At 41.2% G+C, this 24,286-nt stretch overlaps 2 protein-coding genes across 2 annotated transcripts in view; both read left to right on the forward strand.

Moving 5' to 3' along the window:
- The window catches only part of LOC123483301 (solute carrier organic anion transporter family member 1C1-like), a 52,593-nt gene extending 46,240 nt beyond the window's left edge, over positions 1–6,353 (forward strand). The window contains exons 3-6 of the mRNA XM_045213001.1: positions 384–525; positions 4,042–4,174; positions 6,064–6,171; positions 6,344–6,353. Of these exons, the coding sequence (XP_045068936.1) occupies positions 384–525; positions 4,042–4,174; positions 6,064–6,171; positions 6,344–6,353 (393 nt within the window). The remainder of the gene's footprint in view (positions 1–383; positions 526–4,041; positions 4,175–6,063; positions 6,172–6,343) is intronic.
- LOC121546206 (solute carrier organic anion transporter family member 1C1-like) lies at positions 6,165–23,881 on the forward strand. The gene is made up of 11 exons (XM_041857299.2): positions 6,165–6,190; positions 6,344–6,493; positions 7,215–7,313; positions 9,791–10,039; positions 10,262–10,426; positions 12,741–12,936; positions 15,771–15,936; positions 16,327–16,511; positions 22,027–22,091; positions 22,528–22,645; positions 22,879–23,881. Exons 2-11 carry the CDS (start codon positions 6,373–6,375, stop codon positions 23,117–23,119), a joined length of 1,605 nt encoding a protein of 534 aa, XP_041713233.2. The 5' UTR covers positions 6,165–6,190; positions 6,344–6,372; the 3' UTR covers positions 23,120–23,881.
- The last annotated feature ends 405 nt before the right edge of the window (positions 23,882–24,286 follow it).

A 24,286-nucleotide genomic window follows, 5' to 3' on the forward strand; every position in this document is an offset into this window, starting at 1 on the left:
CCGATATGTATTAATTAAGCAATAAGGCACGAGGGGGTGTGGTATATGGCCAATATACCACGGCTAAGGGCTGTTCTTAAGCACGACGCAATGCGGTGTGCCTGGACACAGCCCTTAGCCATGGTATATTGGACATATACTACAATTCCCCGAGGTGCCTTATTGCTATTATAAACTGGTTACCAACGTAATTAGAGCAGTAAAAATACATGTTTTGTCATACCCGTGGTATACCACGGTTGTCAGCCAATCAGCATTCAGGGCTCGAACCACCCAGTTTATAATTATTAATAACCAATATCTCTTTCCCCCATCCCCTTTCTTTTATCTCTCACTTTCTGCCACCTCCCTTTCTCCTTTCTTCCTTCCCTCATGCTCTTCAGATGTTCCTTGTGGCCCTGTCGTTTGCCTACTTTGCCAAGGCCTTGTCTGGCAGCTACATGAAGAGCACAATAACCCAGCTGGAGAGACGCTTTGACATCCCCAGTTACCTAACAGGTGTCATCGACGGGAGCTTTGAGATAGGTAAGTAAGTGTCTGCGTCACAGGTCCCCATCCTCCTGTCCCCACCCCCCTCCTCGTCCTCATCCCCAGGGCTATTTTGGTCTTCCGTTCTATCCATGTTGTTGTGGAAGAGAAGAGATGTGAATGAATGGGTCACCAAGGCCTTCTAGGAAGTCATCAGGGTCCACATTTATCAAAGAAAAAACTAAACCTTGTGTGCACCAGATTTCCCACAAAGGTTGGTATTTATCCATTTTTAACTTGCGGGAAAGTGTGCGTATAGCAGCATGTAGCCTAATATATTTATTTTACATGTATTATATAGGCCTAAATCATAATCATATAGCAAGACATGTCTCTCCTTTTCTGACATGACTGGTTTATTCCCGCTACACAACAACTACTAGGCTACCATTTATCCATCACTCATTCAATAGCCAAGCATGCTCGAAAGTAAATAGACCGGTAGCCTATTTTAATTATTTGACATTGCTGTGCGGTAGCCTATTTCATCTCAGAGCCTATACCAAGGCAGGAGATATAAACACAATCATGTACTGATGAACAAAATATTGAACAACATTTCGTCTTGCAACAATCAGTGACTTTCAAACAACAATCAATCTTGCAGAATGCACGGCCAGTGTTTGGCACTCGCTATAGGCAGCATGCATTTTTTGTTTGAAAGTCACTGAAACACATTCTGCCCACACCTCTACATAAATGTGATCAAACTTACCATTGAGCCTTCTTTGAGAAACTGTCATGGCCCAGTTACAACATCATGCTATCGCATGTGAAGTGTGCAGTGAAATGCTTATGTTTCTAGCTCCAACAGTGCAGTAGTATCTAGCAATACAATAACGCCCCCCAAAAAACAAACAAATACTAGAAATTAAGAAATATCAGAAGTAGCTATATTTACTGCATTTTGTTTTACCATGCTGCCCTACGCTCAGCAACAAAAACAATAACGGTGGTGGAGCAGCCAGTGGTGCTGTTTCCCCCTACTGCAGATTCCATCTCTATGGGTTTGGTTAAGGTTAGGGTTAAGGTAAGGGGTCAGTGTTAGATTTTGATTAGTCATTTTGCAGGTCAGTAGTGTCCTTATAGAGTCTCCCTTCAGCCCATGCCTTAGGAGTATATAGAAACACCTCTCTGCCTCAAGGGCCTTTAATATTGCAGACAGATTGTGGATTCCATCAATGTAATTGTCTGCATAATTTCCAATCCACTATATATTTTTGGGGTAAATATATATATATATATATATATATTTTTTGTATATATTTTTTGTTTTCTTTTTTGTTTTTTTATTATTATTTTTTCCCTAACCCTACCACTCCTCCCCTAATTTGACTAAACTAATGGACAACAACACTTAGGCTTCAACTTCCAGTTTATACATACTATATACATTTTACGGACACAGTATATTTTACAATAGTTATCTTTTGTTCGTTTTTAGTCCCATCCTTCAGCTACCCTCAACCCCTCCCATCTATCTCTGAAGACCATCCAGTTTTGATTTCTATTTGCCATAGATTTTCCAACTGTGCTGTTTCACAAACGTTATGAACCTATATACATTTTACGGACACAGTATATTTGACATGAGTTTACATTTTTAGTCCCACCCTTCAGCTCGCCTCAAGGGCCTTTCTGTGTAGAGTAGACGGAAACCAGGAGAAGCCTGCTGTAGGATGCGCTGTGTGCCTCTTGTCATGGCTCCAATGGCCCCTACCACAGGGAGAGAGAACAACAAGAGAAAAGTGCTGAAGCGACTCAGGAGAGCTCCATAGACTAGCCTCAAAGGCCTTTCTGTATTTAACCACTCTCTAATATCAGGATGTACTCTGTGCCTCTTGACCTGCTCAAACCATAGAGACATTTCCCTTTTGGGAAACCCTTAGCAACAAACAAAGGAGTTATTCTAGTTCACACAGTATTCTAAATGAATGAAGGAAAAATAAACACATTCACAGTCAGTGAGTTCAGGTGTTTTCAGCACAATAGCTCTCAGCACAATGAAAACTGTTATTGTCCTTAAGCAGTATTTTAAACTAACGAAGGGCACAATGACACTTTCACTACCTGGCATTTCCAAGTGCTAGGTTGGCCTTAGTCAGAGGACAGTTATTTCAGGAGTTCAGAAGTTGAGGCATTCTACAGCAGGTTTCTGAAGTGGGACTTTCCAAACCACACAGGGAGAATATCCTACCTACTCCTCTTAATAGTGAGAGCGGATGGACGTCCTTAATATGGAATGGACGTCATCCCTCCATCCCTCTGTCCTTGAAAAACAACAATTGGTTCAATCATGAAATGGCTGCTTTTGTTTTTACCTCATTCAAGTCTTTATCGCCCACCGCTCTCCTCCACTACCCAATTTTCTCTCTCTCTAACATTCTAGCTCTCTCTCTCTCTCGCTCGTTCTTTCAACTCCCCCTCTCTCTCACTCACTCACACACACACACACACACACACACACACACACACACACACACACACACACACACACACACACCCACCCATCCCTCTCGCTCTGTCTCTGTCTCTCTCTCGCTCTACCCCAACCCCCCTCCCTCCTCTCTCTCTATCCAGGCTACGGCACAGTCATTCAATTGGCCCTCGGTCATTCGATTTGGAGGGTTCTTCTTTTCTTATGATCCAATTTGTAAGCATTACCAACAGAGTGAATGTGAAAATTTATTCAAAATGGTCGCCTTCTGCTGGTGGTTTGCAGGATGTGCAATGATATAAGTAAAAGGAGGGCTGTGATTGGTTGGTGACATTGTCTACTATGCCAATTTCTCTGTATTAAATGGGCCATAACTTTAAAATTAGCAGAGATCCATCTCTGGAACTTTGATATGCCCATAGAGTATATTATTTGTAACAATATATTGAAACATTTGCCAAATAAGTTTTTGTATATTTTCAATATTAATGTTTATATTTTTCTATATTAATATATTATTGTAAGAAATGTGTTATTGAAATCAAAATACTACTCATATTACAGCGCAAGCGGTAAAGCTTCATATGACACACATTTCTGCTTTGTAGCATCTACAGATGAGACATTATGGAGTGTTAAGGGAGGCCAAAATGTCAGAAATATGGCAACTTTGATTCATTATTTCTCAATTATGCTTTTAGATACAAATGTCAAATATATGTCAACAACATATATCATTTTTTGGTCTGGGTTTTGTGAGGAATCACTCTATAGTGGGAATTAGGAAACCAACGGTGCCACTATGTTGAAACTCAATATGCCAAAACACTTACATCAATGAGAGGAATTAGGCATTGTGATTGTGAATAAATTGAACTGGGTTCAGTTCCATGTCAACTCGACAATTCAAGAATCCATTCAGGAATGGAATCGAAATAGAGTTGTAACTAGAATAACCTTAACATTTTACTTTTCCAAATCGTGAATTGAATTTCAATTAATCAGATTTGTCAATTTGAGAATTGAAATGGGAACTAAGAACAGACCAATTCTGTGTCTGTCTGTCCCCCTACCAGGTAACCTGTTGGTGATAGCATTTGTGAGTTACTTTGGTGCAAAGCTGCATCGGCCCAAGATCATAGCCATGGGCTGTGTACTGATGGCAGTGGGAACATTCATCATCGCTCTGCCACACTTCCTCATCGGACGGTGAGGTTTTACTGACTTTTATTTTGAAGGAGGATTAATTTCCAGCTTCCTTTTCAAATCAAATGTTATCGCATACACATATTTAGCAGATGTTATTGCGGGTGTAGCGAAATGCTTTTTTGAATGCACTTGTGGTACAGTAAGCTAAAGCTTATCTGGATATGTGTGTAAGTGTGTGCCTGTGCGCGTGTGTGTACTCTAGTCTGAATCATGTTTCCAGTTATCCCCTGTTTAAAGGAAATGTCAGTCTACAGTGCATTAGGAAAGTATTCAGACCCCTTGACTTTTTCTACATTTTGTTACGTTACAGCTTTATTCTAAAATTGATTAAATCGACACACAATACCCCATTACTTTGTTGAAGCACCTTTGGCAGCGATTACAGCCTCGAGTCTTCTTGGGTATGACGTTACAAGCTTCGCACACCTGTATTTGGGGAGTTTATCCCATTCTTCTCTGCAGATCCTCTCAAGCTATGTCAGGTTGGATGGGGAGCGTCGCTGCACAGCTATTTCAGGTCTCTCCAGAGATTCAAATCCGGGCTCTGGCTGGGCCACTCAAGGACATTCAGAGACTTGTCCTGAAGCCACTCCTGCATTGTCTTGGCTGTGTGCTTAGGGTTGTTGTCCTGTTGGAAGGTGAACCTTCCTGTCTTGGCTTAAGTCTGGCCACTCTACCATAAAGACCTGATTGGTGGAGTGCTGCAGAGATGGTTGTCCTTCTGGAAGGTTCTCCCATCTCCACAGAGGAACTCTGGAGCTCTTGTCAGAGTGACCACCGGGTTCTTGGGCACTTCCCTGACCGAGGCCCTTCTCCCGTGATTGCTCAGTTTGGCCGGGCGGCCAGCTCTAGGAAGAGTCTTGGTGGTTCTAAACTTGTTCCATTTAAAAATGATGGAGGCCACTGTGTTCTTGGGGACCTTCAATGCTGCACACATTTTATGGTACCCTTCCCCAGATCTGTGCCTCGACACAATCCTGTCTTGGAGCTCTACGGACAATTCCTTCGACTTCATGGCTTGGTTTTTGCTCTGACTTGCACTGTCAACTGTGGGACCTTATATAGACAGGTGTGTGCCTTTCCAAATCATGTCCAATCAATTGAATTTACCACAGGTGGACTCCAATCAAGTTGTAGAAACATCTCAAGGATGATCAATGGAAACAGGATGCACCGGGAGCTAAATTTTGAGTCTCATAGCAAAGGGTCTGAATACTTATGTTAATAAGGTACATTTCCAAAGATTTCTAAAAACCTGTTTTCACTTTGTCATTATGGAGTATTGTGTGTAGATTGACGTAACAAAATGTGGAAAAAGTCAAGGGGTCTGAATACTTTCTGAATGCACTGTATTTCTGTGTGTTTGGATAAAGTCTGATAAAGGACGGATATCACTGACTCTGTATGATATGCTAATATACCGTATTTTGTACATATTTTATATATTGTATAGCATCGTTTGTGGGATGAAGCATGGTTGAGTGTTATCATGTGTTCTCATTAGCTTGGCTTGGTCATGACAGTTTGATCAGTCAGAATGTATTATCCCATCCCACAAGATGGGAACATAGTGAATCTTAAAGAATATATGCTGCACTTTATGGAGTCTCTTTACTGAAATGCATTTTTACAGCTGTTAGATGTTTTTCAGAAAAACATTTCAGTCGCCAATTGTTTGTATTTTACAGGGGAAGCCAGGAAAGCTACTTCCTATCATTAAGTATTGCTTATAACATGACGTGCTTGAATGTATAAAACGTTGTTTCCTAAATGTTTCATTGCATATCCAAAGCACTCATGTTCTGCTTTGTCTCTGTCCTCTCTACTGTTTAACGTGCTGCTTTCTTCACTCCCTTCGCTAAACAGTCGCATTGGTGTTTTGTACGCAGCTATAAGTTCGAAACGTCAATCCGATCGTCAGTGAATTCAACCAATAACCTCTCCCCATGTCCAGCGCGCCTGTTGTCACCCTTCCGCCCGGTGACCCGCTTTCTGAGGCACCAAGCACAGGGACAGGTGTGTCACCTAACACATGCTCATGTGCATACATACATGCAAACACGTGCACGCGCACACACACACACACACACACACACACACACACACACACACACACACACACACACACAGTGCTCTGTAACTATTCTCTCTCTCCCTCCCCCTTCCCAGTAGGTTGTGAAGGAGAGTCCAACCTCTCCATGTGGATCTATGTGTTCCTGGGGAATGTCTTACGAGGGATCGGGGAGACTCCAGTGCAGCCCCTTGGGATCTCGTATATAGATGATTTCGCCAGGGAGGAAAATGCTGCATTTTACATTGGTAATACACCAATTGGAAATACAAACACACTTTAGATAATGTCACTGTGCATGATTTGAAGTACAATCGTCCATATGTTAAGTAGATTTGACAGTCTGAATAAACTGCCTTTCAATCTGATTCATACACTAAGGGCCCGATTCAATCAGATCTGCTTTAGCCGACATCCACATAGCTGATGTTTAAATGGTGTGGGAGGTGGAACTGCATTAGAGCTGTCTAATCCACAAGTGGCTCCCAGCTTTACACGTAAAGCAGACATTGCCATTGGCTGCACAGAGTCACATTAACAGAAATCCCATGCAGCCTTTTTTAACAAGTTCGAACACTGGAACGTGAGATGTAATCTACATCTCGATTAGGATAATAAAAAATCATAATTATTTAGTTTAATGATTTTTCAATGTGAGCGTAATTATTTCTATATAGCCTACAATTTCCCTTTCTGAACTTCTAACGCAAGTGGGGCTGTAACGCACGCCGCCAAAACATCCGTTATGCGGGTGTCTGCTATCACCGGTTAACGCTTGATCTGATTGAATCTAGCTCTTTGTGATAACATGAATGGACGAACGCTCTTTGACCTTTTAGAAATCACACAACAACCGTCTTATTTTTGACTGCCTTATGGAGCTGTCTCTGTTTAGTATAATAAATCAATTGCTCTGTGTGTGTGTGCGCGCGTGCGTACGTGCGTGCTTGTGTGTCTTTCATATTTCAGGCTGCGTTCAGACCATAGCAGTCATTGGTCCTGTGTTTGGCTATTTACTGGGATCCCTGTGTGCCAAAATATATGTGGACATTGGATTTGTCAACATGGGTGAGTAACCGGTATCTAGGAAATACTGAGTATTCTGTCTGGGCTGCCTACACACTTTTGGACTGTACTAGTGAGTTCTCCAGTTTAGACAGAGACAGGGCATTCACCTCTGTTCTGTTACTACTAGACTAACAAACAGGGTTCTGAGTTAAGTTCATTGTCGTTCTAGAGTTGCACTCGCAGACTGTGTTCAATAAGTGTATTTTATGTATGCTCATGCTTCTAGATTCTAGGTTATAGGACTAAATGAACTAGTGTGCTCCAGAACGCTGCTCAGTGACATCAGCTACTTAATTTGAGTAACCAATATGAAGCAGGAGAGATGGTTAAGATATGCACAAAAAGCAGCTGTGCTGTGCTCTTTTTTTCTCTCCAGTAAGTCTTGTTGCTAGGAACGTTGCTAGTGTTCTCACAGTTATTCTCATAATGTATTTTGTCCCCAACAGTCACAGCTCTCTCTCTCTTTCTGTGCTTGTCCTCCCTGTATAGAGACTATCACCATAGCCTTCTCTTGTTGTGTGTATGTACTGACATGTACAGTACCAGTCAAAAGTTTGGACATACCTACTCATTCAAGGGTTTTTCTTTATTTTTACTATTTTTTACATTGTAGAATAATAGTGAAGACATCAAAACTATGAAATAACACATATGGAATCATGCTTAGTAACCAAAAAAGTGTTAAACAAATCAAAATATATTTTATATTTGAGATTCTTCAATTAGCCACCCTTTTCCTTGATGACAGCTTTGCACACTCTTGGCATTCTCTCAACCAGCTTCACCTGGAATGCATTTCCAACAGTCTTGAAGGAGTTCCCACATATGCTGAGCACTTGTTGGCTGCTTTTCCTTCACTCTGCCGTCCGACTCATCCCAAACCATCTCAATTGGGTTGAGGTCGGGGGATTGTGGAGGCCAGGTCATCTGATGCAGCACTCCATCACTCTACTTATTGGTAAAATAGCCCCTACACAGCCTGGAGGTGTGTTGGGTCATTGTCCTGTTGAAAAAAACAAATGATAGTCCCACTAAGCCCAAACCAGATGGGATGGCGTGACGCTGCAGAATGCTGTGGTAGCCATGCTGGTTAAGTGTGCCTTGAATTCTAAATAAATCACAGACAGTGTCACCTGCAAAGCACCCCCACACCATAACACCTCCTCCTCCGTGCTTTACGGTGGGAACTACACATGCAGAGATCATCCGTTCACCCACAAAGACACGGCAGTTTGAACCAAAAACATTTTAAATTTGGGCTCCAGACCAAAGGACAAATTTCCACCGGTCTATTGTCCATTGCTCATGTTTCTTGGCCCAAGCAGGTCTCTTTTTCTTATTGGTGTCCTGTAGTAGTGGTTTCTTTGCAGCAATTCGACCATGAAGGCCTGATTCACACAGTCCCCTCTGAACAGTTGATGTTGAGATGTGTCTGTTACTTGAACTCTGTGAAGCATTTATTTGGGCTGCAATTTCTGAGGCTGGTAACTCTAATGAACTTATCCTCTGCAGCAGGGGTAACTCTGGGTCTTCCATTCCTGTGGCAGTCCTCATAAATATAAAAATATGCCATTTAGCAGACGCTTTCATCCAAAGCGACTTACAGTCATGCGTGCATACATTATTTTTATTTTTTTGTGTATGGGTGGTCCCGGGGATCGAACCCACTACCTTGGCGTTACAAGCGCCGTGCTCTACCAGCTGAGCACGGCGCTCATGAGAGCCAGTTTCATCATAGCTGATGGTTTTTGCGACTACACTTGAAGAAACTTTCAAAGTTCTTGAAATGTTCCGTATTGACTGACCTTCATGTCTTAAAGTAATGGACTGTCATTTCTCTTTGCTTATTTGAGCTGTTCTCACCATAATATGGACTTGGTCTTTTACCAAATAGGGCAATCTTCTGTATACCCCACTACCTTGTCACAACACAACTGATTGGCTCAAACGCATTAAGAAGGAAAGAAATTCCACAAATTAACTTTTAAGAAGGCACACCTGTTAATTGAAATGCATTCCAGGGGACTACCTCATGAAGCTGGTTGAGAGAATGCCAAGAGTGTGCAAAGCTGTCATCAAGGCAAAGGGTGGCTAATTTAAGAATATAAAATATAAAATATATTTTGATTTGTTTAACACTTTTTTGGTTACTACATTATTCCATATGTGTTATTTCATAGTTTTGATATCTTCACTATTATTCTACAATGTAGAAAATTGTAAAAATAAAGAAAAACCCTTGAATGAGTAGGTGTGTCCACACTTTTGACTGGTAGTGTATGTGTAACTGATAGATGCACACACACACTACATGTTAATGTTTTGAAATGTATGTAAATTGTAAAGTATTTTGTCTGTAATGTCTTTTTCGTTATGTGTCGGACTCCAGTAAGACTAGCTGTCACAATTGGCTTCGGCTAATGGGGATCCTAATAAATCAAATTAAATAAAGTTCTGTGTCTCCACTCCCTGTATAGAGAGTATCACCATAACCCCTGGTGATGCTCGCTGGGTGGGGGCCTGGTGGTTAGGTTACCTTATAGCTGGGGTGATCACCCTGCTTTCAGCCATCCCCTTCTGGTTCCTGCCCCGTTCCCTGGCCATCCCATCAGACCGAGGCCCAGCCCAGTGCACCCCGGAGCGGACTAGCTTCATCAAAGACTCCCCTCTCCTGGAGCATAAGTATCAAGCTGACGAGCCAGACAGCTTTCTGGAGATGGCCAAAGGTATTTTGTTGAATGGGGATAAAGTTAGAACATCTTCTGGTTTAGATTATGATTGGAGTTTAAAAAGGCTTTTTCAAAGTCTGTTCAGGTAAAATTGTATATTAAATTCAGGTTGCTTTGGATGAAATGACCATAGTATGGAAAAAGGTAGACAAAAATGACCTTCACAACTGATGACGTCGTTGACGACTGATGATGTTTTGTTGATTTTTTAAAATCTAGATTTCATACCAACGTTGAAAACCCTCCTGGGGAACCCAGTGTACTTCATCTACCTGTGTGTGACCATCATTCAGCTGAACTCTCTCATCGGCATGGTAACCTACAAGCCCAAGTACATAGAGCAGCATTACGGACAGTCAGCATCAAAAGCCAATTTCCTGATGGGTACGTAACGTTGGTCAATCATATAGCTTATATGCCTTGACCAGTGTTGGGGAACGTTACTTTTAAAAGTAACTTGTTACGTTACAACGTTGCTTCCATTAAAAGTAACTTGGTACGTTACAACGTTACTTACTATGGAAAGTAACTTGTTACATTACTTTTGCTTTACCAAAACCAAAAAGCCCTCTGAAGATCGTCATTCTTATAGGCCCAGTGCAGTCAAAAACTAATAAATACAAAGACAACATTGGCCTCATGGTGAAATCCCTGAGTGGTCTCCTTCCTCTCTGGCAACTGAGTTAGGAAGGACGCCTGTATCTTTGTAGTGACTGGGTGTATTGATACACCATCCAAAGTGTAATTAATAACTTCACCATGTTCAAAGGGATATTCAATGTCTGCTTTTTTATTTTTACCCATCTACCAATAGGTGTCCATATTTGTGAGGCATTGGAAAACCTCCCATGTCATTGTGGTTGAATCTGTTTGAAATTCACTGCTCGACTGAGGGACCTTACAGATAATTGTATGTGTGGGGTACAGGGATGAGGTAGTCATTAATAAATCATGTTAAACACTATTGTTGCACATAGAGTGAGTCCATGCAACTTATTATGTGACTTGTTAAGCAAATTTTTACTCCTGAACTTATTTAGGCTTGCCATAACAAAGGGGTTGAATACTTATTCACTCAAGACATTTCAGCTTTTCATTTTTAATGAATTTCTATAAATGTCTAAAAACATAATTCCACTTTGACATTATGGGGTATTGTGTGTGTAGGCCAATGACACAACATCTCAATTTAATCCATTTTAAATTCAGGCTGTAACACAACAAAATGTGGAAGAAGTCAAGGGGTATGAATACTTTCCGAATGCACTGTACAAAACTAACTGGGCACAGTAAAAACGAGAGCTCAAATACAAGGACAACTGGCTACCAATCTGTTTTACTCACAGATACATACTTGGCAGAGAGATATGAAAACACACAAGTTAACATGCGCAATAGCCCTTTCCAAACATGCAATTCATGAACCACAACAACCAGATTGTCTCGATACCAACTAGTTTAATTATTTTCATGGATGTTACAGGAGCATAGGCTTTTCAAAAGGACAACCAATGCACATTACTACATTCATAGCTCAAAGTCAAAATAAAACAGCTCACCTTCAATCACAACTTGATAATTTATTTCACTGCTTTCCTCCAAAGTAGCGATTAGCATTATACCGCACAAGAAGAAGTCTGAAGGTGCTTCTTGAGATTTTGAAGTGGAGTTCTTTGCAGCTGAGAGGCACAGTTAGCATTTTACTGTGATGTTCCTGTCCTTTTCCCCTACCAATTCAAAGTAATGCGAATTCTTCCACGATGTAAAGGCTATTGTCTCTGTCATCTCACTAGCTAGAAACAAAGAAAAAATGAATAATATTGTGAAAGTAATGGCTTATTTGAAAACGTAATTAAGTAACTGATTTAATAAAATTGAAAAATGAACGTGTTAAGTTACTCGTTACCACAAAAAATAAATCGTAGTACTCTAACCCGCTACTTTGTAACACGTTACCCCCAACACTGGCTTTGATTCATCTCCTACATGAGCTAGTTCAATTTAGATTTGAAACTTGAAAGGACCTGCTTTATGCATAGATAAGCACATGCATAAAATATTGCTAATACTAGATCAAGCAATAGGAGATCAAAGGTGCTGTTTTATTGAGCTATATAATGTGTTATGATTCAACCCTAAAATGTGTATGTTGATCTAAATAGGCCTCATGCAACACTATATTGTCTTGACCATTGCATGCTGTGTATGAAAGGTAATGCAATATCTAGCATAGCTAATAGAACGGATAGATTAAAGATGATATCTGTACATTGATGTATGAAAAAGACCAACAGCTTTGGTCTTTGAGTGGGAGTTGGACAGGGCTACAGTGTGTTCTCTCTACTTTCAACTACATCAAAGGCTGAGTCTCTGGCGGTATGACCTGGTTCTACTCTACTGTACCCTATGTATGGGGCTGCATTGGGTTGTAGAACAGCACTGGCATAAAAGGTAGACTTTTAGCTACAGTGATATGAAAGGTAGACTTTTAGCTACAGTATGGTATTGTATGAAAAGTGAGTTCCTGGTTTAGGGCTTTGGCTGGCTCACATGATGGTGTTTCAGTCCAATTGAACCTATCATCAAGACCTTAGTGCTGACCTAAATCCTCCATGACTAGGAATGAAGAACATTTCTAAAGAAGGAGACCTACGTCTTAACGTTTACAGAGTGTGTGTTGTTTGTGTGTTTGTTCCAGGTATGATCAACATCCCTGCCGTGGCGTTGGGAATTTTCACTGGCGGCCTACTCATGAAGAGGCTGAAGCTGAGCATCATGGGAGCGGCCAAGTTTGCGTTCGGCACCTCTCTGATAGGCTACTTCCTATCCCTCTTATTCTTCGCCATGAGCTGCGAGAACACCAAGGTGGCCGGGATCACACTGCCCTATAACAGGTGGGAGATATACACATGCACACACACACACACAAACACACACCTCTGGGTAGAAGTTGCCCTTAGGTACATACAGTATTTACCCTCTGTATATACAGTACCAGTCAAAAGTTTGGACACACCTACTCATTCAAGGGTTTTTCTTTATTTGTACTATTCTTTCTATTGTAGAATAATAGTGAAGACATCAAAACTATGAAATAACACATGTGGAATCATTTAGTAAACAAAAAAGTGTTAAACAAATATATTTTATATTTGAGATTCAAATAGCCACCCCTTTGCCTTGATGACAGCGTTGCACACTCTTGGCATTCTCTCAACCAGCTTCACCTGGAATGCTTTTCTTACAGTCTTGAAGGAGGTCCCACATATGCTGAGCACTTGTTGGCTGCTTTTCCTTCACTCTGCGGTCCGACTCATCCCAAACCATCTCAATTGGGTTGAGGACGGGATTGTGGAGGCCAGGTCATCTGATAAAGCACTCCATCACTCTCCTTCTTGGTAAAATAGCCCTTACACAGCCTGGAGGTGTGTTGGGTCATTGTCCTGTTGAAAAACAAATGATAGTCCCACTAAACCCAAACCAGATGGAGTGGCATATCGCTGCAGAATGCTGTGGTAGCCATGCAGGTTAAGTGTGCCTTGAATTCTAAATAAATCACAGACAGTGTCACCAGCAAAGCACCCCCACACCATAACTCCTCCTCCTCCGTGCTTTACGGTGGGAAATACACATGCAGAGATAATCTGTTCACCCACACCGCGTCTCACAAAGACACGGCAGTTGAAACCAAAATTCTCACATTTGGACTCCTGACCAAAGGACACATTTCCACCGGTTTAATGTCCATTGATCGTGTTTCTTGGCCCAAGCAAGTCTCTTCTTCTTATTGGTGTCCTTTAGTAGTGGTTTCTTTGCAGCAATTCCACCATGAAGGCCTGATTCACACAGTCCCCTCTGAACAGATGATGTTGAGATGTGTCTGTTACTTGAACTCTGTGAAGCATTTATTTGGGCTGCAATTTCTGAGGCTGGTAACTCTAATGAACTTATCCTCTGCAGCAGGGGTAACTCTGGGTCTTCCATTCCTGTGGCGGTCCTCATGAGAGCCAGTTTCATCATAGCGCTTGATGGTTTTTGCGACTACACTTGAAGAAACTTTCAAAGTTCTTGAAATGTTCCGTATTGACTGACCTTCATGTCTTAAGGTAATGATGGACTGTCGTTTCTCTTTGCTTATTTGAGCTGTTCTTACCATAATATGGACTTGATCTTTTACCAAATAGGGCTATCTTCTGTATACGCCCCCTACCTTGTCACAACACAACTGATTGGCTCAAACGCATTAAGAAGGAAAGAAATTCCACAAATTAACTTTTAAGAAGCTCATTAAAATGCAAATCAATTTATAACATTTTTGACATGCGTTCTTCTGGATTTTTTTTTTGTTATTCTGTCTCTCACTGTTCAAATAAACCTACCATTAAATGTATAGATTGATCATTTCTTTGTCAGTGGGCAAACGTACAAAATCAGCAGGGGATCAAGTACTTTTTTCCCTCACTGTATATACTGTACTGTACGCCCCCTGGCTCTTTCAAGGCTGTTTGCTGCTAATGTCAATATCAGAACCAGCACTGAATTTGGTTGATAACATTAGTATTCATTGAATTGGTTAAAGTAACATGAACAAAAATATAAATGCAACATGCAACAATTAAAAATATTTTCTGAGTTACAGTTCATATAAGGAAATTAGTCAGTTGAAATAAATAAATTAGGCCCTAATCTATGGATTTCACATAATAATAATAATAATAATATGCCATTTAGCAGACGCTTTTATCCAAAGCGACTTACAGTCATGTGCGCATACATTTTTACGTATGGGTGGTCCCGGGGATCGAACCCACTACCCTGACGTTACAAGCGCCATGCTCTACCAATTGAGCTACAGAGGACCACATGACTGGGCATGGGCTCCCCACCCACTGGGGAGCCAGGCCCAGCCAATCAGAATGGGTTTTACCCCACAAAAGGGCTTTATTACAGACATAAATACTCCTCAGTTTCATCAGCTGTCTGGGTGGCTGGTCTCAGACGATCCCGCAGGTGAAGAAACCGGATGTGGAGGTCTTGGGCTGGCATGATTACACGTGGTCTGCGGTTTTGAGGCCGGTTGGACATACTGCCAAATTCTCTAAGATTATGGTAGAGAAATTAACATTAGATCTCTGCCAACAGCTCTGGTGGATATTCCTGTAGTCAGCATGCCAATTGCATGCTCCCTCAAAACTTGAGACATCTGTGGCATTGTGTTGTGTGACAGAACTGCACATTTTAGAGTGGCCTGTTATTGTCCCCAGCACAAGGTGCATCTGTGTAATGATCATGCTGTTTAATCAGCATATTGATATGCCACACCTGTCAGGAGGATGGATTATCTTGACAATTGATAAAATGCTCACTAACAGGGATGTTATCAAATTTGTGCACAACATTTGAGAGAAATACACTTTTTGTGCATATGGAAAATTTCTGGGATCTTTTATTTCAGCTCATGAAACATGGGAACAACACTTGACATGTTGCGTTTATATTTTTGTAGAGTATATATCGTGTTATGCATTTGATTAAATACACATCCCACCTTATTTATCTGAGCAGGCAGAGATCAAGTCATGTCTGTATAAAAAAAAGCAATATATAAATTACATCTACTATTAATAACAACCTCACTCCCCCCTCTCTCTCGCTCTCTCTCTGTCTCTTTCTTGCTCTCTCTTTCTCTTTATTTCTCTCTCTCCCTCTTTCTCTCTCTCTCTCTCAGGGTGGATGGTGTATTGTATGAGGAGCCCTCAGTGTTCTCAGACTGTAACTCAGACTGTGTGTGTTCAGGCAGAGACTGGGACCCTGTCTGTGGAGAGGACGGCATCACGTACGTCTCTCCCTGCCTGGCCGGCTGCCAGACCTCCACAGGATCAGGGAAGAACACGGTGAGATGAGGATCAAAGCCAGCATGGAGGCTGCATCCCCAAATACTTTTTGGCTGTGGTTAAAAGTAGTATACCATATAGGGAATAGAGTGCCATTTGAGATGCAAACTGACTGTGTAATCTGATATATCATATTATTGATTCATAAACGTGTGAGCAACAGGGTGGGGGTCTATTCCATTTTAATTTCAGTACGATTTCAGCTGCCAAGTCTGCAGCAATTATATTTCATGAATTGAACTGGAATTGACTCGCACCCTGGTGTGTTTATGGATAACTTTTGAAGCAGCAAGTTATGTTGTTGTTTCTGTTTTTGTGTCAAATTGTTTTGTGTGCGTGTGTGTGTGTGTGTGTGTGTATGTGTGCCTGCCTGTGTCTGTGCCTCTGCAGGTGTTCTCTAACTGTAGCTGTGTGGTGACAGCAGGGCTGAGCAGTGGTAACCTGACAGCCAGTGTAGGCCACTGTCCTCACAGAGACGACTGTGACCGCATCTTCCCTTACTTCCTGGCTCTCTCTGTCATCACTTCATTTATCATCTCCCTGGGTGGCACGCCAGGCTACATGGTCCTCATCAGGTCAGTCACTCACACAATCACAGATACACACACACACACACACAAGACGGGATGGTCATAGCAGTTGGCAAGACAGCACAAAGAAATCTGGGACTCAGACACCTTAGAGGGGAAACAATCAGAAGCCCCGTTTATACCTGGTTCTAACATGCGTCCGTTGTCCTGATCATGTCCACATTCTGGTTGTGCCCACATTTGTCGACAGATGTAGACAATCAAAAGGCGCATTGTGATCTGATTGTGATTATATATTTCTGACCACCTCCGGAGGTAGTCGAAGACGCATCTTGTACGGATAACCTTGGTGTAAACGAATCCGGACAACGAAAGTGTATACATTTGGCCAACGTCACGTCACGGTTGTCCCGCCCTCTCAAAAAAAATCACACCAACCAGTAGAATTAAGATCATGGTCTTCAGAAACCAAGAGCCTACTGGCACTGAGGCTGGATATGCAACAGTCCAGTATTGCATCCAGCTTTGAATAAAATGGGCATACAGAAATAAAGATATTTATGACGAGATATTGTCCCGAATAAGAGAAAGGGGGTTCTCCCGTTCCCACTTCCAATGCCAGCGCAAAATATAATATTTGAAAACATTGTAGGCTACACAAAGGCCAAGGAATTCAGAGATGCACTTTGTAGCCTACTCTGTAACTTAACCTGTTTCTGTTTTTACTGTGTGCATTAGGGCCTAAGTGTCATTTTTATTTATACTGTGCAATAATTGTATTTTGCAAACACATCCAGATACTCAGCTCGTTTGCATGGTGATGTTTTTAGGGATGGGAGAGATTCTCTGAATATTTATTGTGTACGGCTGTGGACAGGTCCAGGTTATCGGGACAGTAGCCTATTACACCCAGTCTTAAATCGTTGGGTAACAAAAGTAGGCTGTAATGATGAGTATGAAACTATTGATTATAAAAGCGAGCTGTTTTCTGTCGATTTATACAGCCTGTCATAACGGGAGGTCCAAGGCAGGTTGGATTAATTTGCATACAGGGAGGGACCAGGGAATCTGGTCACAATAGGGATGAATTGGACAGATAAGAGACAGATATTACCATGTGTAGACACAACAAATCTCGATCAGATAGTGATCGGATCATCTTGATCGGATGATGACAACCATATGTTTTTTTTTTTTTTTTTTTTTTTAGGGGGGATGGATCAGCTTAATATTGCAGATAGATTGTATCTTCTATCAATGTAATTGTCTGCATCACTTCCAATCCCCCATGTTTTTTTTTATTTTTTATATATATATTCCCCTTTATTACTTTTCAACCCCACCATCCTTTCCCTACTTGGAGTAAATTAGTGAACAACAACGCCCAGGCCTCTACTTCCGGTCTATACTTACTATCTACACCTTATGGACAGAGTTAATTTTACAATAATTCTATATCTATATATATATATACAGTGGGAAAAAAAAGTATTTAGTCAGCCACCAATTGTGCAAGTTCTCCCACTTAAAAGATGAGAGAGGCCTGTAATTTTCATCATAGGTACACGTCAACTATGACAGACAAAATGAGAAAAAAAATCCAGAAAATCACATTGTAGGATTTTTATGAATTTATTTGCAAATTATGGTGGAAAATAAGTATTTGGTCAATAACAAAAGTTTCTCAATACTTTGTTATATACCCTTTGTTGGCAATGACACAGGTCAAACGTTTTCTGTAAGTCTTACAAGGTTTTCACACACTGTTGCTGGTATTTTGGCCCATTCCTCCATGCAGATCTCCTCTAGAGCAGTGATGTTTTGGGGCTGTCGCTGGGCAACACAGACTTTCAACTCCCTCCAAAGATTTTCTATGGGGTTGAGATCAGGAGACTGGCTAGGCCACTCCAGGACCTTGAAATGCTTCTTACGAAGCCACTCCTTCGTTGCCCGGGCGGTGTGTTTGGGATCATTGTCATGCTGAAAGACCCAGCCACGTTTCATCTTCAATGCCCTTGCTGATGGAAGGAGGTTTTCACTCAAAATCTCACGATACATGGCCCCATTCATTCTTTCCTTTACACGGATCAGTCGTCCTGGTACCTTTGCAGAAAAACAGCCCCAAAGCATGATGTTTCCACCCCCATACTTCACAGTAGGTATGGTGTTCTTTGGATGCAACTCAGCATTCTTTGTCCTCCAAACACGACGAGTTGAGTTTTAACCAAAAGTTATATTTTGGTTTCATCTGACCATATGACATTCTCCCCAATCCTCTTCTGGATCATCCAAATGCACTCTAGCAAACTTCAGACGGGCCTGGACATGTACTGGCTTAAGCAGGCGGACCACGTCTTGCACTGCAGGATTTGAGTCCCTGGGTGTAGTGTGTTACTGATGATAGGCTTTGTTACTTTGGTCCCAGCTCTCTGCAGGTCATTCACTAGGTCCCCCCCGTGTGGTTCTGGGATTTTTGCTCACCGTTCTTGTGATCATTTTGACCCCTACGGGGTGAGATCTTGCGTGGAGCCCCAGATCGAGGGAGATTATCAGTGGTCTTGTATGTCTTCCATTTCCTAATAATTGCTCCCACAGTTGATTTCTTCAAACCAAGCTGCTTACCTATTGCATATTCAGTCTTCCCAGCCTGGTGCAGGTCTACAATTTTGTTTCTGGTGTCCTTTGTCAGCTCTTTGGTCTTGGCCATAGTGGAGTTTGGAGTGTGACTGTTTGAGGTTGTGGACAGGTGTCTTTTATACTGATAACAAGTTCAAACAGATGCCATTAATACAGGTAACGAGTGGAGGACAGAGGAGCCTCTTAAAGAAGAAGTTACAGGTCTGTGAGAGCCAGAAATCTTGCTTGTTTGTAGGTGACCAAATACTTATTTTCCACCATAATTTGCAAATAAATTCATTAAAAATCCTACAATGTGATTTTATGGATTTTTTTTCTCAATTTGTCTTTCATAGTTGACGTGTACCTATGATGAAAATTACAGGCCCTCTCTCATCTTTTTAAGTGGGAGAACTTTGCACAAATAGTGGCTGACTAAATACTTTTTTTCCCCACTGTATATATATATATTTATTTATTTTTTGCTCCTGAACTTCTTCTACTCTCAACCTCTCCGATCATTTTCATGATGTCCATCCGGTTTGCTTCTAAATGCCATATCTTTCTAACTGTGCTCTTTCCAAAAGCTCCCAACATACAACCTATATACTTATTATGGACACAGTATGCTTACATTATTAGCTATCTTTGTTATTATTTGTTGTTATTTGTTATTAGTCCCATCCTTCAACTCTATTCAATACCTCCCATCTATCTCTTAACACCATCCATATAGGATTTCTATTTGCCATATATATTTCAACCGTACTGTGATGTTTTACAAAAGTTCTGAACCTTTCTATTCTCATTGCTTCTACAGATTGTGAATTAAAAATAAACATTTTTGCTAAAAGTATTATTATATTATTGATTGATTGACTATGACTTTTCAGATCACCCAGTAATGCTATCTGCAAGGTTAGTTCCAGGTAAATATTGCAATCCTTTAGCCATTCCTGGACCTGTGTCCAAAAACAAGCTAGCAAATGGACAGAACCAAAACAAATGATCTAATGATTCTATCTCTTCACAGCAAAATCTGCAGAGCTGGGAAGATTGTATCCCCATATAAATAACATTCTATTGGTAGCAAGAATTGTATATAATAATTTAAATTGAAAGATTCTAATTTTTGAATCCGGTGTCGTTTTGCGTGTCAGTTCATAAACACTATGCCATGGGATCGGTACGTCAAAGATCTCTTCCCAACTATTTTGCAATCTATATGGGACGGCTGTCAATCCTTTGGTCCTTAAGTGAAACTGATATACTTTTTTATTTATCACATATGACAACCATATGTTAATGAAAGGTGTAACCATGGCTACTGAGAAAACCTAACCTGCATTAGGTCTACTACATTTACCTGCACCACCTTGTTCAGAATGATCTCGCCCAGAATGTTCTCACAAACACTTGGCTACTACTGTACAGTAGTACACTATGGGTAACACTGTAGTGAAATGGGCTCACAATGGGTGACAGAATGGCTGACAGAAGTTGAATGTAGTCTGTGCAACAGACTTAGGCCGGGATTCAATCCAACTGCGCCATTTCAAGATCATTTTCCATTCAGCCGACATATGCATTGTTTACGACGAACGCGGTCTCTGTGAACGGGGAAACATTGCCTTTAAAATGCTGCATAGCAGACAAATCGCGATCAGATTGAATTCCGGCCTTGAAGAGACGTGTTGCAACCATAGAGAATGATAGAGGCCTCTAGTGGCCAAAAGGCCGTCTTAGGGCAGGGCCATTGATGGCTTCCACCATTTTAATGTAGTCATCTTGGTGGAACTTCCAACTTTTATTGGCTGATCCCTCCTGGTGACCCTGTTGGAGTCATGTCCAACCGGGTCATCAGGAGGGATTGGCCAATTGCGAAGAAGAAAATGTACAACTTTAAAATGGAGCCTCTATAGAGTGATAATATGCATAAAAAACTAGAGGTCAAACAGGGAAATGGTTCCAATTGTTTTCCCACCATTCATTTTTCCTATAGGGGATTTTAGAAACACTTAAAATAAGAGCTGTGTTTCGTGTAGGCTTACCCTGGCATGATGTCTGACTGGACTGAGAGAAAGAGTCAACTCATTGTTCGTCCTGCTCTCTATCTGTGTGTCTATTCAGGGTTATAATATAGCAGTAAACATAGCTTCATTACACTTTAAGTACATTTAATTTCAATCTTTATCCCACGGCATACTTAATAGGGGTTAAAGGAAAGTCAGCAATAGAGGTTTTCACTGTATATCAGAAAAGTTGAATATGAGATTTGGAGCAGTACTGTTACTGGCTAAAACTAGTCCTTAATTAGCCTTCGCCAGCTTCGAGCAGGTACACAAATGCACACACGTACGTACGCATGCATGCACGCACACACACACACGAACACAAACCACAATCCAGCAGATCTGCCCAAAGCTCGATCAGCTGACCCCGATAAAACGTGTTGCACTTACTGGGACAAATGAAGTTACTGGCAGTGCCCTATTTCCTCTTTCTTTTGTTCTGATATTTTGAGAGAGTCTTAGTTGTCTGAGATGGGTCTGCTTCTGTTTTTGCTCTGGGACTTGAGAGAACAGCTGAATAGCAAGGTAGTAAGGGAAGTCAGTGTACTACCTTGCTCTACCAACATAGGTCAGTAGTACTCACTCTTTGGTAGTCACTGGCTATGTCAGAGAACGTCTTAAGTCAACTTACTGTATGTAAACAACACTGGTCTTTTGAGTTGACCTTTAAAGCTGTCTGAGTATGCAAACGTAAAAATGTCTTTAAATGTGTTGGTCTTTGAACCATAACTCATTTGTGGATGTTTTCATATCGTGACATTTCATTCATAATATCTTCAGGTCTAGCTATATCTATTATCTGTATTCATAGTTATGGTAAAGTTCAAGTTGATGATGGTAAGTAAGCTTAATATATGTGTTCTCCCATGCAGGTGTATCAAGCCTCAACTGAAGTCCTTAGCTCTGGGGTTCCATACTCTGTCCACACGTACACTTGGTAAGTCAATATTGTCAGATCACAGATTTAGGATCAGTTTACCACCCTAAATGTTAACATGTGGGGGCACAAATCTGACCTTAGATCAGCGTCTAGGGGCAACTTCCTCCTACTCCTGTCTGATCAAGCCATACCAGTCCCACAGCCATCGGCCGGCAGCTTAGCAACCCTGATATAAAACTAGCTGCAGCCAGATTCTTTCCAAGTCACACATTTCTCCACTACTCAGCTTCTATTAGGATTAAAACCCTGAACAAAATCCTCTTAAAAATCCACTCTGTTGCAAAGGTAATCCTAAAAAAAGTATTACTTGTGAATCAGGTGTGTTAGCTCTTGGTTGGAACACAATCCTGCACACACTGGCCTTTTCCATGAGCAAGATTAGCCACCTCCGTATTACTGGTAGATCAGTTTGTGTGTGTTTGTGTTCTAACAGCGGGTATCCCAGCACCCATCTACTTTGGGGCGATCATCGACACCACGTGTCTGAAGTGGGGCCAGAAGAGATGTGGAGGGAGAGGAGCCTGTCGGATATACAACACTACATCATACAGGTAATACACACATACACACTACTGGTCCATCCTGATACACAACATAAACGCACACAGACAACACACTTACTTATAAGTGATAATGTCAGAGAGGCATAGCCTCTACAAGATAAGATGCTGAACGTTGATTTTCAAGCCAATATGGAAGGCAACCCCAGTAGACTTGCCACTTAAAGCACCAGTGTAATATCAGGTCTCTGAGTGTGTGTATCCCCTGGTCTCTCTCTCCTCAGGATTGCGTACCTGAGTCTGACTATGGGCCTGAGGACAGTTTCCTTCCTGCTGTGTATACTGGGATTCGTGCTGCTCAAACGACACCTGCGGAGAGAGGAACGCAGCGCCCACCAAGTGGCCAATGGCGGAGCAGAACTGGATGCACTCAAGAAAGAGGAGGTCCTAGCCTTCAACTCGGACCAATCACTACGGACTTCAACAACAGACTACAACAACACAGAGAAAGAGACACGGCTGTGACAGCCTGAGCCAATCTCCCCTGATCCCTCACGTTACACACACACACACACCCGAGATGTGCAGGAACCAATAACACTCTGCGCCTGACCATCTCATCTCATAGAACATAAATTATATATTTGTACTGGACCTGTCTAGGTTATGTATATTTAAAAAATAACATGTTTTTGATATAACTGAAGTATTTCATGGATGTACCTGCTGTATTTCACAAAAACACAAATGTAACAACAAAGAATGTCATCTTTGTTATTGGTACAAAGAAAGCATTTGATTGGATTTGTTAACCATTGGTTCATTGTTTTTACTGCAGCGAGAGTCCAGTTTCGGTCACTGAGTATTTTTGTAATAACTCTCAAGGTAGTCTACGTTATAATATTGTTAGACAGCCTCAATCTGTTGAAAGAGAATGTCAGACATTCTGTGTTTCACTACTGTAAACATTGCCAAAATGTGATCTCAATAGCCCTGTTTATACCTGGTTCTAACATGCATCCTTCGTCCTGATCTTGTCCGTTTACACTTATACACAGCAAATTGGCCAGTGTTACCTAGTGTTGATATTTCAGTTTAACATTTGTAGTGTTGATTCCGGTGTTCAATTAACTCTGTAAGTGTTAAATTAACACTCAGTGGTGTAAAATAACCCCACTGTTGGTTTTAATAACCAGTGTTAAACCAAAACCACACTCATCATTATCATATTTCCCAGCATGCTCTATTGCAGGTAGATTTTTTAAAATTGTTTATTTCAATATCTATGTTTTTGCATGTACATTGATTGATTAATTAATCATATGCTACTCAAATATAAATAACATGCATTTTTCTAAACAAATCCAATCTGTTACTTGGACTTATTGCACCCATTACTGAAATGGTTGTTCCAGTTTAGATGGTTTAGGTAGTCTTATCTAATTTTCCTCCCAACCCGGCAATCATTCTTGCAGGTTGCTGGTGAATGAAAATTCCAAACTTTGGCTAACCCCACTCTGGCAGGATTCCAATAGGAATTACACATCACTTTGCAAGCCAGCATAATGTGACTTGCACACCTGATTTTGCCTGTAAACCATGAGTTTCAGGCCACTGTATTAGGGTTCAAACTAGGACCTCAAAATAAGGCCTTATGAATTGAGTTGTATAATTGTATTTTAATGATAACAT

Source organism: Coregonus clupeaformis, unplaced genomic scaffold (assembly GCF_020615455.1).
Source record: "Coregonus clupeaformis isolate EN_2021a unplaced genomic scaffold, ASM2061545v1 scaf0070, whole genome shotgun sequence".
NCBI lineage: Eukaryota > Metazoa > Chordata > Actinopteri > Salmoniformes > Salmonidae > Coregonus > Coregonus clupeaformis.